The 15,755-nt window shown below is 52.3% G+C and overlaps 1 protein-coding gene across 3 annotated transcripts in view; it reads right to left on the bottom strand.

Moving 5' to 3' along the window:
- Positions 1-15,755, bottom strand: part of FLT4 (fms related receptor tyrosine kinase 4) — a 60,096-nt gene that overhangs the window by 5,927 nt on the left and 38,414 nt on the right. For all 3 annotated transcript variants that reach the window (XM_075766342.1, XM_075766341.1, XM_075766343.1), the window contains 18 exons: positions 14,221-14,365; positions 11,474-11,582; positions 10,066-10,425; positions 9,670-9,816; positions 8,884-9,015; positions 8,487-8,593; positions 8,055-8,190; positions 7,140-7,244; positions 5,525-5,638; positions 5,199-5,287; positions 4,758-4,905; positions 4,091-4,185; positions 3,865-3,987; positions 3,326-3,437; positions 2,856-2,955; positions 2,245-2,350; positions 1,157-1,296; positions 353-473 (listed from right to left, as the gene is read on the bottom strand). In XM_075766342.1, the coding sequence (XP_075622457.1) occupies positions 353-473; positions 1,157-1,296; positions 2,245-2,350; positions 2,856-2,955; positions 3,326-3,437; positions 3,865-3,987; positions 4,091-4,185; positions 4,758-4,905; positions 5,199-5,287; positions 5,525-5,638; positions 7,140-7,244; positions 8,055-8,190; positions 8,487-8,593; positions 8,884-9,015; positions 9,670-9,816; positions 10,066-10,425; positions 11,474-11,582; positions 14,221-14,365 (2,389 nt within the window). The remainder of the gene's footprint in view (positions 1-352; positions 474-1,156; positions 1,297-2,244; positions 2,351-2,855; positions 2,956-3,325; positions 3,438-3,864; positions 3,988-4,090; positions 4,186-4,757; positions 4,906-5,198; positions 5,288-5,524; positions 5,639-7,139; positions 7,245-8,054; positions 8,191-8,486; positions 8,594-8,883; positions 9,016-9,669; positions 9,817-10,065; positions 10,426-11,473; positions 11,583-14,220; positions 14,366-15,755) is intronic.

Here is a 15,755-nt window from a genome sequence, read left to right as displayed (position 1 = left end):
ATTCTGGATTTATCTAGTCCTGGCTGGATTTCAGTACAGTTAACCAGGCCATATTCATAGATTTCAGAAGAGTGAAGAGCAGGCTCTTCTCTGAGGTCCTTTATAATCCTTGCTTCTAGATCTAACTTCCCTATTTCACACTTAGGCAGTACAAGCTGCGCTGCAGAGAAACCCCTATGTGCCAGGTGGAGAAATGAATGTGCATAGCACTGGACGGACTCAACAGAAATGACACAGACAGACTGACATTAGATAGGAGCGATTTTCCTTCCATGGTCTTAACAGCAAAGGTGTCAGGAAACAGCTGAACATTTCTTTGCCCCTTGCTCAACCCCACTCAGGTGCTACTCACCGGGTGTGCCTTGTACATTGTATGTGTCATGGGAAACTCTTCAAATGTCTTTATCCTGGATGGACACCTGATCTGATTTCCTCCCGTCAAACAACCAGGGAACGAGACACAGTTGTAGTATCTGCCAACAGAAGCATACTGTATTCAGTAAAACCAACAGAGTCAATGTCCTGAATAAACAGGATCTGAACCCGACCTCCTCTCTGTGCAACCAAAGTCTGCAGGGAGGTGGATGACCCAAACGATGGATTTTGGGAGAGGAATAGGGTCACCTTAGGCCTCTGAACCCTGTATTTCTTCTGCAGTGGGGAGCACCCAGACTTCCTGATTGAATCAGGGCCTGGTTACCTCTCTACTCTGCATAAGCAGAGTAATGTCATATAGGTCCCAGGCATCACACTATCACAGCTCCCCGGAGACGAGAAGCCTAAGCCTAATTGCTTGGGTTAGGAATAAATAGGATGAAGCTCCTGAGCTATCAGAAGGGCAGCTGACACCTTCTTTCCTCATCTACCTGACAAGCCATGATGCCTTTAGTGGGACGTGGTGCTCTGGCAATGTAGCTGGAGGCAGAAGAAGGAATGCCATAGGCTTACACATCAAGGGCTCTTTCTCATCAGCAAAGGAAAGTGAGTTTGCTTTTATAAGCAAGATGCTGTGGCCTAAATGCTTGGATCACACCTCATCACCTGGGATTTTTCCAACCTCTTGCTACAGGTTCTCCCCATATCCCCCAGGCTCCCTTACAGCTCAGGCTGCTGGCTGCCTGCTGGGCTCTCTCTGCCCTTTTAAGAGGGGATTCACCTTGCTGCTAGGCTGTGGCAGCGTATCCTCATGTCAAAGTCCTCTTCATCTGAGTTTTGCTGGGCAGAGGAAGGCACCTGGGAGAAACCATCATCTTCTGAGCTGTGAGAGTCATTCAGTGGGATGTAATCCTTCCCTTCCTGGTAAGAACAACAGTGAGTGGCCTTAGAAGAAGGGGAGAGCTTTCCCACAAGAAAGGGCTCTACAAGCAGAAGCTGGCAGAGAGGGGGAGGAAAATTTTTAGTTTGTCTTTTGTTTCTCTGGGACAAAATATCTGGCTGGAGGATTTCTGCGCCCTCTGCATGAAGTAGCTGTTACTGTTGCAGGTACATGGAGGCGTGTGTGAGCAGGAAAACAACCCAATCCTATGGCACCTGCAGTTCTCTAGCCTACACGGACAGAGCACTGTGGCTCCAGGGTCACATTGTTCTAGCTTAGTCATGCCTGTGCTGGGATCCAGTGCTGAAAGGTTAAAATCAGGGACATCAGGATGTGACAGTACTTGTATTTACGTATTTAGCCATTGTCTTATGAAATGGAACATCAAGAGAATGTTAAAATCAGAGCTGCACGCTCATCGCATTTAAAAGTCCTAGTGAGTTCCTGCATGGCAGTGATTAGTAATAGTTTCAGAAAAATTTGTGTATCTGACTGCTGTAACGGAACAGTTGTTTGGTTCACATGCCCCTGACATTTAGATCTGAGGATAGAGTTTCAGAAACCCTGGTGAAGTCCTGGTTTTCATTATGCAGGCGTGTGGGAGGCAGGAGTGCCAGGGCCTTGACTCAGCTGAAAAATTTCATATAATCATCTGGGGATTAGGATGGAAATACTGGAATGACGACTGAGAGGGTACTCGCCCTGCAAGAAGTGGAGCTATATTAGGATGCAGCAAGAAGGCTAACGCAGAAATGAGCTCTCTGGTAGTTCTGGGAAACAGATCCCCCTGATCCAGGAAACCCTGTGTTATCCCTTGGCGTATGCAAAGGTATTGCATCGGCCAGGGAGTCAGAGGAGGGCACAGCAAGGGAGCTATTGGTGGGAGAAGAAAGAGCTCTCTGGAGCTTAGCAGGGACACAGGTTTTCACCTGCTGGACGTTTTCCTGAAGAAGGTTCCCCAGTATCTCCACCAGGTCAGAGAAGGTTGGTCTCTCCTTGGGATCACCATGCCAGCAGGTCAGCATTATACGGTAACTGCCAAGAAGAGATACTGGTTTTATGCCACAGAATCCCCCTCCTACCCCACTCTGCATCTCCCACCCACATGGTGCCTGCTGGGACAGCATGTACCTGCACTGTGAAGGAAAGCTTGGCACCCCCCAGCGCAATGGCCGTGTGGACCTACTGGAAGGGGGTTGGTTCATTATGCACTGAACATAACAGTGCACAAGGAGCTAATTTGGACACCTCCGACACCCTTTAGAGCAGGAAAGCACATTGCCCACCTACAGACCTATCCCAGTGTGGGTAGGCAAAGGTGGGTACCTAGAGAGCTCTGGTTTGAATCCATCTGGCTTGCCCTCCAGGCAGCTGCTTGGAGCAAAGGATGTGTTGGGGGTGGGCTTATCCCCCACCCTGGCTGAAAGGTCTTTGCATCCCATAGAGGGGCCTGTCCTGCCCTGGAATCTGGGAGGTTTCTACCGTTCCACAGACTGCTGTGCTCTCACCAATGCTGGGCTCTGTAAGGTTTCTGACTCACATTTCTGCTGTGGCGTACTCTGGGGCTCTCATCCTGGTACCATCTTTGAGCCTCTGACAGAACTCCTCGTTGATCTGGACTCCAGGGTATGGAGATGCCCCTAAAGGAGGTTCGAAGAGGGGTGGGAATGTGAAATATGCCATCAGAAAGCAATCCTCTGAGACTGCCCTTCCTCCCAAAACACTGGGAGATGTGGTAACTTCTCATACACAGCCCAAGTCCTTGGTGTTGCCCAAGACAGGCCCCTCTGCCTCAGTGAGCTGGAGACCACCTCTGCATGCCTGTCTCCCCATCACCCTGTTCATGGGTGGATATGGCAGCCATATTTTTTTTCGCCTACACCAATGTCTCTTTGCATCACTCCTTAGACATTCTTCAGAGTGTCAGGGCCTCCTGCAGACTCACTCACCAAGCTGCTATGTGGGAAGAGAGGTCTCCCACAGCAGCATGTGACTCTCACTAGCACTCACCTAGTGAGAAGATTTCCCAGAGGAGGACTCCAAAGGACCAGACATCACTCTGGGTAGTGTACACCTTGTCAAAGATGCTCTCTGGAGCCATCCACTTCAGTGGGAGACGGGCCTGTAGGAGGGAGAGGCAAGGCATAAACATTCAGTCAGGGATGTGTCCCAGGACAGCCCTTCTTGTAGCAATGGGATGAAAGGGATGAAAGTAAACCAGAGCCAATAGCCCTGCTCCTCTCTCCGTGGAGAAATGGAGGTTTGGTTAGGCCAGAGGGAGGGAAGGAGACACTGAAAGCAGGAGGAAAGAGTACAAAGAAAGAAGAGTAAATTAATGACAGGCTGAAGGGCAGAAGGAAGGAGACAGAGGTCTGCTGGAGGAGGAGGAGGACAGCACATACATCATTGGGCTAAAGGTTCCTGGTCCCAGCCACACAAGTGGTTCCAGTCCTTTTTCATATTTTCCTCAGTTTATTCCATCCCTGTAGTAGTTTATGAACACCTCAAGGGGAGCTAATCTGTGTAGAGTCTGAGAAGATGGCACTCACACTGCCTTTCCTGACATAGTCGGGGTCCTTGTAGATGTCCCGGGCCAGGCCGAAGTCACAGATCTTTACCACATTGTTCTCCGACAGCAGGATATTGCGAGCCGCCAGGTCTCTGTGGATGCACTGATGGCACATGAAGAGGAAGGGGCAAGATCAGAGGGTCAGGAACCACCATCAGAAAGTGCAAAGCACCCCTCTCCCCTTGCACAGGAAAGGGTGAACTCACCTTTCGGGATGCCAGGAACTCCATGCCACGTGCTACCTGGAAGCTGTAGCAGATCAGGTCTTCCATTGTCAAGGGACTTTGCCACAAGTCATCCACTGTCCAGGAGTACAAGAAAATTATTAGACCATGAGCGGTCTCTTATCCTCCTTGCCTCTCTCTAGGACTGCAGTATACAACCAGCCTCTTGGTGAGATACAGCTGGTCCTCAGTGCTAACTGAGGCAACCACCTCCCCTCTGGGATTTTCTGCTTAGGTGGCAGAAAGCACACAGCAGGAACCTACTCGTGTGAGGAGAATGAGTCCAGCCTCCAGCACACATCAGTCAGACAGAGTTGTGAGGAACAGGACTGGAAGGGACTTGGAAGGTCAGCTCATCCTTCCTGTCCTAGGGAGGACTCACTGAGATCCCCCTCAATTCTCCTTTCTTTAGGCTAAAAGAATCCAAAGGGACTGAATCCTCCCTTCTGGGTTTCAAGAGTCTATTACAAGAGACAACAGGGTGACTGTAATAGCCCTGTGCAGGGAATTGCCATGCAACAGTGAAGTGATCAGCTCCAAGGCTGGATCCCAGCTCCCCACTGGCATTCCCTACCCATTCCCGAGTTAGCCAAGTCTGGCATTTTTTTGGTGGCCAGGTGAGAAGCCACTGCTAAGGCTGGAGTATTACCTTCCTGGATGGGCTGCGCTATCCGGCTCTTGTGCATCAGAAAACGGTTGAAGATAGCGCTGTCGCTAGTCCCAGAACGACTCCTCCTGTCTGCTCTCACTGCCTCCACAATGGACTGGACCTGAATACGCAGCCTGGGAGACTTCTCCTGGCAAAGAGACCAAACCAAAAACCTCAGTAGGCAACACACATTGCAACCCCTGCACCCATGAGCTACACAGCCTTGCCCTGCTCTTAGACTGTAATTCTGGCCTGGAAGCACCTATCCCCCACTACAGAAATAAATTATTTCCCTGATGTGCACATGAATCAAGATCACTGTGTAAAGTTGACCTGCTGCTAGACAGAGGGTGTCTTTGTCCCATTGTCAGATCATGTTCAGGCTACACCTTCCTTCCCTAGCCATGGGACAGGTCCCTAGGGGCAAAGGAGGCTACTTACCCTGTAAGGACTGAATCCTTCCCGTTTGGTCCGCAGGTAGTTGGAGAGGTTTCCATATTTGCAGAACTCAACAATTACCATGAGTGGACCTGGTGAGAAGAAACCAAAGGTCGGGGAGGAGATAAGAGCTTGGGATGGTCAGAATTTGCCCCAACTCATGTTACGTGCAGCCCCACTGAGCTGTGGCACCTGCCCTAAGTGCACACAGACACACCATCAACAACCCCACATGTCCCTGCAGTCACACACGTGGCCAGCAGAAAGGACACAGGGGGCAAGCACTAATCTCTGGGAGCAGGCACAGCCTGTTGCCCTGCGATATTTACCATTGGGTTTGGTACAGGCACCCAGCAAATTCACCACATTGAGGTGATTCCCGATGTGAATGAGGATCTTCAGCTCTGACATCAGTGCCTTGTGCTCACTTGCCGTAGCTCCCTCTGGAAACACACAGACCATGTCATGACGCCTCCTCACAGCTTTTCACTCCCCCTCGCCACCCTTCTCTTAGCAGAGTGTTAATGTGAGTCTTGCTGAAGATGCTGTGACCCCAAAGCCTTGGTACATTTTGTTATTGCATGTTTCCACATAAAATGTCAGAGCCTTGTCTGGAGCTCCCAGGATCCCTGCTGTAACGCGTGGGGTGCTCCCTGCAGGTGCAGGGACCCAGAGCAAAGGACAACACAACCTGTGCCCAACAGATTTTTCCTTATGATAGTTGTGCAGGCAAAAAGATCACTTGAGGCTTACATAGACATTTGAATCTCTGCCCTTTCGGCCTCCAAACAGAGATAACAAGCCATAAAACAATTTGAAGGAAATTTAGAAACAAAAGGCATCTGAGTCTTTTGATCATGATTGAAGACAGGAGCTGTCTCAGCTCAAACCCAGAACATCTTTTTATGATTCCTCTCCAACAGCAAACACAGAGTTGTGCCCTTGCCAGCTCTCTGTACAGCATTTTCTCTCTGAGTGCCTAATTCACACCAATTCTTGATCCTCCGTTTTACCCTCAGGGTTTGTTCTCTGGTTTTGTGTGCCCTTTTCATACTTCTCTGCTTCCCCATACGCATTTTGCCTTACTTGGGAGTTTATAAATTTAGCCTGAGAGAGAGAAGCATCCTCTTGAACTGCAGCTGATGGGCCAGGTGAGAGCCATACCTCAAAGGACTGTAAAGCAACCTTGCACAGCCAGGCTTCTCTCTGCAATTGCTGTGCAGATCATCTGTACACTTGCAGTGGTAAGTACTGCTGAGATGAGCTGTGACTCAGTTTCCACGTACAGGCCACTGCTGGCCAGAGACTGCCTCGGTATTTCGTTGGATGACAAATTACAGAATAATGTTCTGGATGCCTGTTTGAAAGTGTGGCTATAAAAGCTTAAAATCTCACTCTGGATTGACCAGGCTTTGGGTGCAAAGCCAATTTAGCCCTCAGAGCTGGTAAGAGCTGCAACCTGCTTCCTTGCCCAGCTCTGAACCTGGCCCATAAACATGAAATACAGGCACATTTGGAAGAAGGCAATTGGGACCAACACTTTCTTCAGTGACCTGCCAAAGAGGGGCTTCTTGTTGGTCCTTTGAGACAGATTTCATTCTTTGCCTTTGCAGACAGTTAAATTTCCTTGAAAGCTGAGTTCCCCAAATCCCTGCTGTCTGTTCTGCCACTTGCCTCCCAGTGCAGCTGAATGGGGCTGAAGCATCCACAAGGGGAGGCCAAGAAGCCATAAATTAAAAAGCTGGCTCCAGCTCCTCTTCCCCTAGTGCAGGGCTGGCTCAAACAGAAGCACCCAGGAGGGCTTGTGGGAGATAAAACATTTTGCTGGGCCTTAACAAAAGCCTTATGCAAAAGACAGGCATTTACAGGGTGGATGTTCCCTGGCAGATGCCTCATTCTTTGCTGTCCACACAGAGTGCATATTCTGCTTCGCTGTTCACATACCTTTCAGCATTTTGACTGCTACGGTCTCACAGCTATTACTTTTATTGATTCCAAACGCTGATGCTTCCACCACCTTCCCAAAGGCACCGTGACCCAGGACTTTACCTATGGGCAAAGGAGAGAGGCAGTGTGAAGGAAGGCAGGTGCAGCACAGGCAGAATGGAATGAGAAAACAAAAATCCCAACAGGAAACCAGGGGGAGAAGAAAGAAAAAACATCATAAAGGAAAAGGAAGGAGTGGAACGTGTGCCCTTCCCAGGTGGCTGCTTGCTCTGTCGGTAAGAATAAGAGAAAGGATGATGGGAGGAACTGAGACAGCTGGCATGGACAAAGCAGAGGAAGGAAATGGCCCTGCAGAAGTGAGGGGCTGTTTGTTGCCCTCGGGCACAGTGTGTGGGAAAGGTAAATGTGACACCTTGCAGCAGAGCAGCCAGGGCTAATGTCACTGCTCTGTGCTCAAAGGTAGTCTGCAGCCCTCTGAACCCTCCCAACAGAGGGAAGAGACTGCAGGTGGGTGTCTCAGCAAGAGGAGAATAATGGATGCAATCCTGGTCCTGAACTCAGGGTACCTGCTGTGGACTGGGCTGTTCTGTCCAGATTGCCACTTGAAGAATATGGGGATGTGGTTTAAAGCATGCCCAGAGGTCTTCTGGTCTCAGTGACGCCTGTGTCGGCACACTGGGAGAGTCTGGGCTTACAGGTGGCTCAGACCTGCCCGCAGTCAGACCTAAAGACTTGGATTTCCCAGGCACAGCCTGGGCTTTAGGGGCAGTCTGGGGAAGAAGATGGGAAGCTTGAGGCAGACAGAAGGCATTCAATACACAGAGGTGTGTGAGAAACCTGGAAGGTGAGTTTGAAGGGCTGGCGGGAAGCCTTGGCTGCAGCGCGCAGTGGCAGGGAGGGGGCCCAGCTCACCTAGGCGCAGGCGGTCCCGTGGGAACTCCCACTTGCTGGAATCATAGGGCAGGTACTCGCACTGCTCCTCCAAGGGCACCTCGCCAGGGTCCATGATGATGGAGAGGTAGCCCGTCTTGATGTCTGCGTGGGCAGGCTGCAGGAATCAGCCAACACAAAGGGTGAGGAGATGCCCTCCCTGCACTGGGTGCTGACTCCCAGAGGGGATTTGGTTCCTTTGCCTGCCTTGACCTGCTTCCCCCTGGCAAAGGCCATTCCCTGTTACCTCCTTTACTGCAGCCCTTATGCACCTTGTCCTTGGCAGTGAGAGCAGGTGAAGCAACACTCAATGACCTCCTTTTAGCAGATACTAAAGCCCCACATCACACCAATGGTGTTGCCCCAAGCTTGCTAAGCCACCTCCCCTGCCCTGGGACAGACACAGTCACATACCCTTTTGATGTTACAGAAGATGAGGATAAGGAGGATCCAGAAGAAAACGGCGATAACCCCAGTCCCAATCAGGATGACAATCTCCACATTGGTCCTGTCATCAGAGCCTGTGGGATGGAAGGGAAACTGCATCTTCAGAGATTCCCATTCTGTGCCCCAGCTTAGCCGTCCCTTGCAGCCTGCTTCAGGATGAGGGGAGACTGGGGAGGTGTGTTTGCCCAAGCTAAGCACACTCTGGACTACAGATCCTACTGCGAGACCACCATGCCACCAGCAAGACTGAGGGGCTTTCATTGGCTCCTGCTGCCTGGTGTCACAGGAAAGAAGCATGGGACCTTGGCCACACTCCTACTCCCTCCGCCCCCTTCATCCCCAGGGGTGTTGTGGCTGCTGGTACCTTCCACAGAGACGCTGGCCGAGGAGTTCACACATCCCTTAGCATTGCAGACGCTGCACAGGTAGAGCCCAGCGTCCTCCTCCCTCACCCTCTGAATGCTCAGCTTCTGGTTGAAGTCTGCCAGGTCGATTCCTGTAAGGCACAGAGTGGTCACTCATGGGGAGGGGGGATTAATATACTGAACTCATTCAGGCTCAAAATAAGGGTCCTATTTTTTGGCTGGTTCATTTTAGATGGCAGAATGAAATTGCACCAGCTAGTAGAGGCTCTCTTCTGTGGTCTGATGGCCTCAGAAATACTCTGCAGGGGCCCTCCCCAGGCAGTGTATGGAGGGGGATGAAACCCCCACAGACAATGCTGGATGGGGATGGTGCCCAGGCAGTCCAGCTGGTGTGTCAAGCTCTGCTTCAGGTCCAGGACCTGTTCCTTTCCCTCTGCAATGTGCCTGGATCCTTCCCATGTTCCTTGCATGGGATCTGGGTTGGTCCCTGCATGAGCAGAGGTGCCAGTCACTGGGCTGGAGTAAGAAGATGAATGATTTATCTCTTTCTCAGCTCTCCAGCTGAATGTGCACATGCGCAGACAGTGCTGATCCAGGCCCTAGGGCAGACTTGGCTGGTGAGACTGCATCAAACTGGGACAGAACATTATTAAAACCAGAGTTCAGCCAGTTCAGAGAATGGGTGCCTTTGCCTGGGCAGAGCAACTCCCAGAACCCAGGAGAGTTGAGCTCTCTAGCCGTCAGACACAATGTCCTGCCTTTGATTCACTCCCAGCCTACTGTACCTGACACTTCTTCCACCAGTTTCTCGTCTTTGTACCAGCTGATTTCAGGAACGTGGTTGCCGTCCACCTTACAGCGCATCTCTATGGAGTCACTGACGTTCACCCAAATGTCTGTCAGGTTCTGCTTGAGGCGGGGGATCTCCAGGGCTGGAGGAGCAGCACAAAGAGGAGGAGGGGAAAACGAGAAACTGATTGATCAAAAGAATATCTGTGTTCCTGGGGGGCTTTGGGTCTCTGACCCCTGCTGAAGGGTGTCTTGAGAACCCAGTTGCCCTGCCTTTGCCACCTGGAGTTTAGCTCGCTTGCATGGCTTCTCCTGGGGAGAGACTGGGAAGCTGATGACAGCAAAAGCACCAGCTCTCCTCCGTCACTCCCGCCTGCCCTGCGGACCCTCACCCTGCACAGAGATGTACTTCTTGTGGCAGTGTTTCTCCCGGGTCTTCCGGTTCTGCACCTCACAGACGTAGTCTCCCTCCTCGCCCAGAGAGATGTTTGGGATGGTGAGCAGCAAGGTCGCATCGTTGGAGTCAGGCTGGAAGCGCAGCTCCCCCTGCATTTTGGTGGCATAGTGGTGGACGTTCTTGCAGTCCAGCACAAGGGGGTTGCCCTCCTCGTCATGGAGCTTGGAGAGGTTCAGCCGATACCACTGCAGGTTCTCATAGGTGTAGTTGTCTGCATTGCAGCTCAGCTGTAGGTCCTGCCCCTCTATGGGCTCTTCTGAGGGCTGGGTCTCAATCTCGAACCCATCTGGAATGGCTTTCAGGAAGGAAATGCACATGTGAAGGAATTTTTATGGCTGAACTGCCAGACACAATGAAATTGTCTACTTGGGTTCAGCTCTCTGAGACCTCCCTGTCCTCAGCCAGGGTAAAGGAAACCAATCTAGAGCAGAACTGTGACATGCAAACTTCTAGGAACCAACAGCTTAAGCCCAGTGAGTGCTAAGGGATATGCTGAAGTCCCAGGGACAAATTAAGATGAGGTCACAAGTGAAACAAGTCTGGGAGGTCTGAATTAGGCTGTTACTGCTCTCAGCTCAGCTGCAGCATTCTGGATTGCACACATACCTGCTTTTATACGTGCAGGCAGTTACACAGCCAGGCTGGACAACTGCACATGCAGAGCATTACTGGAGCACTGACTGAAGATGTTCATCTACCTCCACAAAAGCTGGTGGCTCTGACAGCACAGGTACTACCTGTGAGAGCCATAAGCCCAGGCTTCTGGGCTCTGTCCAGAGGGGCATGAAGAGAGGCCTCTGCTGTGCCCTTGCCAGGCTCCCTGTCCCCAGCAGACAGGGACAGACTCCCGCCAGCACGGGGTACCGCTGGCAGGAAGCTTATGCAGCCCCGTAGGGGCCACAACTCCAGCCCACACTGCCAGGCTCTCGGCTTCCTCCCACCACCAAAATCCCGTGGGGACCCTGGGGTGGGGGGGGGCAGGCAGTGCCGCTAGAGGATGCTCTTGGACCAGACACGTCCAAAGCCCAGGGAGCTGCCTGGGCCTCAGCCAGCACGACGTCCCCAGCCCAGGACCTGCCAGGGCTGCTCCAGGACCTGGCCATAGGCAGCGCCGGCTCATCCCCGGGTCTGCCTGCCAAACTCTGCCCGCGCTATCTGCTGCCAGGGCTCCAAGGCTGTTGCCACTCAGCAGAGCTCTGGGGTAGCCCTGCTTTCCTGCTGACCTCCTGGTCACTGTTGAAGGCGCTAACTGTGAATGAGAGGACCCGGCAGGTCTAGGGACCTGCCTATTTCAAGCAGAGAGCTTGGCTGATGCGGGTGGAGGGGACGTCTGCAGTACTCACTGGTCACGTAGAAGTAGATCAGCCGCTCATCTCGACCCACTTTATTAGAGGCAATACACTTGTACATGACTGAGACGTTGGCCTCCTGGATGGCCAGTTTGCTGACTGTCTGATGGGGGAAGAGAGCATAAGAAGGAGTTAGGAAGAGCAAGAGGGAAGAGAAACAGGATCAGTGCTGTTCTCTGGCAGACAGCAAAGCACCACAGCAAGCCTGGCCGCCCGCAGCAGCTGTACCTGGGAAAGGGTTATGCAAAAATATCCCCTTATTCAATAGCCCTTTGTGCATTCAAGCCCCATCTGCTGGCTCTAGCAACAGCAATGTGGTTTTATTTCTGATCTCCTTTTTACGGAGCCCAGCCAACATAGATGCCTCTCCACGGGAGCAAACTTCTTGCTAAGCCCCTCAGGTCACCATGGGGACAGGCCGGTGCCCAGCAAGGGGGACATGAACACGATGCAGGGCTGAGGGGATGGCTAAGCTCCTGCCAAGCTTTATAACAGTGGGGAGAAAGGAAAAGGACACCAAGGCTTTGATTCCCTGAGCTCTCTGCAGTTAAGTGACTACTTAGTGTCCCACAGAGTTCAGTGGAGTTTACAGGTACTTACAGACCTGCAAGCACTCCTTTTATCCATAAGGGGAAATCAAACCTGTGAAAAGCATCCCAGCTCTCACCTTTTCAGGAAAAGCTGTCATCTTCTCCCTTTAAATTCCAAGTGTACATAGACATGGTCCTAAAAGCTTCCTCCTCCCTCCTTCCAGCAAGTCCTGACTGAGAGTGGGCAAACAGCCAGGCTGCTGTCCTGGGAGCATGGGCCCAGGAGATGCTGCCTCCAAACAAGCCAGGAAAGGCAGCTGGGGAGTACAGGCTGCTCTCCTCCTCCCTGCTCACGCTGCACATGTGTGAGCTGCCAAATGTGTTACAAGCACTCCCCTTAGAGGAGATCTGCAGTTTGAAGCACAGGTTTCTCCTCCCTCCCAGTTTAAATGACAAGTTAATCGCATGCAAAAATCCCTATAATGAGACAATGTTTAAAATGCAAAAAAATTGTGTTCCTACTGGGAAATTACTTTGCCTTTACTATTCGTCCCATAGACTTTGGGAGGCATTTCCGTTCTAAGTGGCAATGCATTAGCTTGTGTTAATCAGAAGCAACAGTCATTCATTCAGTGCATATTCAATGCAGCTGAAGTGACCTTATTACTAGTACTTTTGTACATTGCCTTTTCCGTTTCTTGGGGTTATTCAATACAGCTGAAGTGACCCTATTGCTGGCACTTTTGTGTGCTGCCTTTCCTGTTTCTTGTGGATTTTCCTTCTAATTTGCATCATTACGTTTGAGTTGGGATTTGACATCATCCCGCTGTCTGCAATGCATGGCTGTGCACTGCACACCCTGTGGCTCATTCTGGCCTTTCTGGACAGAATAAAGACCAGAGGAGCATTGTAAGAGAAGGCACGCAGAAAGGAGAAGAGGGAGAGGAAGCGAATTTGAGGACATAGCATCCCACTGCAAGTGGAAGAGCTCTCTTCTCCCAGAGCTCTTGCACATCCCTGGACTGCACAACCTAAGTTGGACCTCCAGGACAGTTACAACCAAATAGATGGAATGAGAAGGACACAGCTGAGGAATAGGAGGAAGAAAAGAGGGACAAGGAATGAGGAAAAAAGGGAAAGATCAAAAGGGACCAAGGTGAGAGTCACATCTGGAGGGGGACACAAGGGCTTCTCACCCAGGAGCTCCCACCACCCCTGCTCACCTCCCCAGGGGGCACTGATCTCTGCCTCTCCATTCGGCACTCTGGGAGGAGCAGCATCTGCCCCTGCCACCCTTCTGGCAGAGTGACGAACTCCCGGCCAGGCCAGGGAACGGGAAGTGCCTTTGGAGGTGTGTAGGAAAACAGGAAGTGACTTTCGGAAATGGGGGCCCATTTGTTTGTTCTGCATCCCTCTGCGGGCGGCTAGTGCCTGACACCAGCGGGAACAGGAACCCCGTCATGGCGCAGACCTGACACTTGTGGCTACCAGAGAGACGGCAAGAAACAGGCAGCAAGCAGTGTCCGGCTGCAGGTCACACGCTGCAATGAGGGAGAAATGTTCCTTCCAGAGAGGAAATGCTGTGATGGAGCAGTGGGCTCTGTGGGGTACACGTGCTCTCACTCACAAACCTGCAGCGGATGGACACCAGCATCTCCATACCACCCTTGCCCCCACTGGGATGGGGACAGCTGGATGAAATGTCCCGCTACACACATGCACGTTCCCAAAGCCAGAGATTTCCTGGTCAGTCTGTGATTCCTGCTCTCCTTTCCCAGCTGCCCAGGCTGCTCTGTGGGGTTTGGCTTTCCCAAAACAGCTCAAGCAGGAGTGCTCAGAAGTGGCCCCGGGAGTGCCCATGGCACACGTCCCCCATGCCCTCCCTAGCTGGGTGCCCTGCGTTCACAGCGATCAGTGTAAACCCTCCTGCGCAGTCAGCCCCAGTGGGAGCCTCTCTGGACACGGGGTAATTTCTCAAAGATGACAGCTCTCCCTCGCCCTGGGGCTGCCTGGTACTGCGGAGCCCCAGAGCTGGGGGCGGCCGCTGATGGTTTACTTTAGAAGCAGAGGTGTGAAGCCCTCCCCAAATCTGGCTCTGCCAGGCTCGTTTCCAGGCCACTTTTGCTGGCTGATCGCAAAGGACGCCTCTGAGGGTGCCTGTCTCCAGCTTCCCACTCTGGGATCTGGGATGGGTTTGGGCTACACCCTCACCTTGTTCCGCCCCTCCACGAACTCCACCCAGGTGTCAATGCTCTCGATGGGGTTCACCGCGTCCTGCTGTGACACATCTTTCCAGTCCTTGCACTCGGGCATCCGGTCCCGCTGATGGCGCCTTGCTGCCCGGTGCCTGCTATTGCTAATCCAGCAGCCATGGAGCAGGAGGAAGAAGAGAGAGATGGAGAGAGGGTCAGTGGGAAAAAGGCAGCAAAAATAGCATTGTGTCTGAGAACTGATGCCCCTGTCCTCTGATTCTGCAAAATTTCCTGGGTCTCTTGGTTATACAGTTCCAATGTGTTTTATAAGGGTGCTCTGCAATCACTACTAAGGCAATCATTATCTATGGATTTGAAAATTGAGGCAGGGAATGGATACTGGTGTCCTAGGCAGTATCTTCACCCCCAGGTCTGTGGTTTCATCCTTCCTTGCTAGGGGTGGAGAAAGGCAGGGGTGAAATCCATTCATGTGTGCCTGGGGCAGTTCTTGATGCTACTTTGCTCAGCAACAAGGCCTTAAACCCCTGCTGGGACTGTGAGTCAGGGATGTCACAGTCTGGATGCTGGCCTGGAAAGCAGAGGGTGCAGCACCCAAGGGTGCTCCTTCTGCCCCTGGTTCAACAAGGAGGGAAATATCCCAAGTAGAGATGTTGCTGGTGTCTTATAGCCGCAGGGTGGTACCTCTTCGGGCTGAGACAGGTGAGCGGGGAGAAGTGCCCAAATCTGTCAGGGAGCCAGGATGCTGCAGCCTGCAGGGTGCTTCTGAAACGCAGGAGGGGCAGGGAGATGGGACAGTCTGCCCAAAATCCAAGGCAGGAGGTGTGGAGAGAGAGGGCTTATGGTGGCAGGGAAGCAGGGGGGAGCTGAGTGCCCAAGAGCAGTGGCAAGGGGCAGAGCACTCAGCAGGGCAAGCACATCATTGAGCTGTGTAAACAACAGGAAGCTCGAAAGAAGCCTCCTGCATCCTCTGGAGCTATGCTAGGCAGAAATATGGTGGCCTTGGGAGACAGTGCTCATAATTCATGGGCCCCTCTGCTTCCTGACAGGGCCACAGCGTAGTTGCATGTGAGGGAGAGTGTCCCTGGCTTGGCAGCAGCCTGCACAGGGCTGCGGGACCTGGCTTCCTCCAGGCACCCTGATGTCCTCTGCCCTGACTGCTCTGGCTACAACTCTTCAGCATCCCTTTTCCTTCTTCCTGTGAGACTGCTGCTAAAAAATGCCACTGCAGCCCTGCCTGGTGCTGCCCCAGCTTCCCAGGGCATGGGCAGTGGGCACGCACCCTTCCTGCCTACATATTGGTGCTGCCTGCACAAACACCCTCCTGGCAAACCATCCTGGCAGCTGCAGAGATCCTGTGCTTTCCCTGGATTCAGCAACTCTTCCCTGCACACAGCAGCTCTGCTCCCCTGCCTGTGAGCACTTTTGGTTCCATCATTATCCAGCAGAAGACAAAGGACTAAAAAAACCACAGGGACCTTAAGGGCAGGAATGGGATGAGCCCCAGCTGCTGTCTCAGGATCTCACCAAGAGGCT

Source organism: Balearica regulorum, chromosome 14, assembly GCF_011004875.1.
Source record: "Balearica regulorum gibbericeps isolate bBalReg1 chromosome 14, bBalReg1.pri, whole genome shotgun sequence".
Classification (NCBI taxonomy): Eukaryota; Metazoa; Chordata; class Aves; order Gruiformes; family Gruidae; genus Balearica; species Balearica regulorum.
Note: the sequence above shows the minus strand (reverse complement) of the source record. Positions and strands in the feature narration are given on the sequence as shown.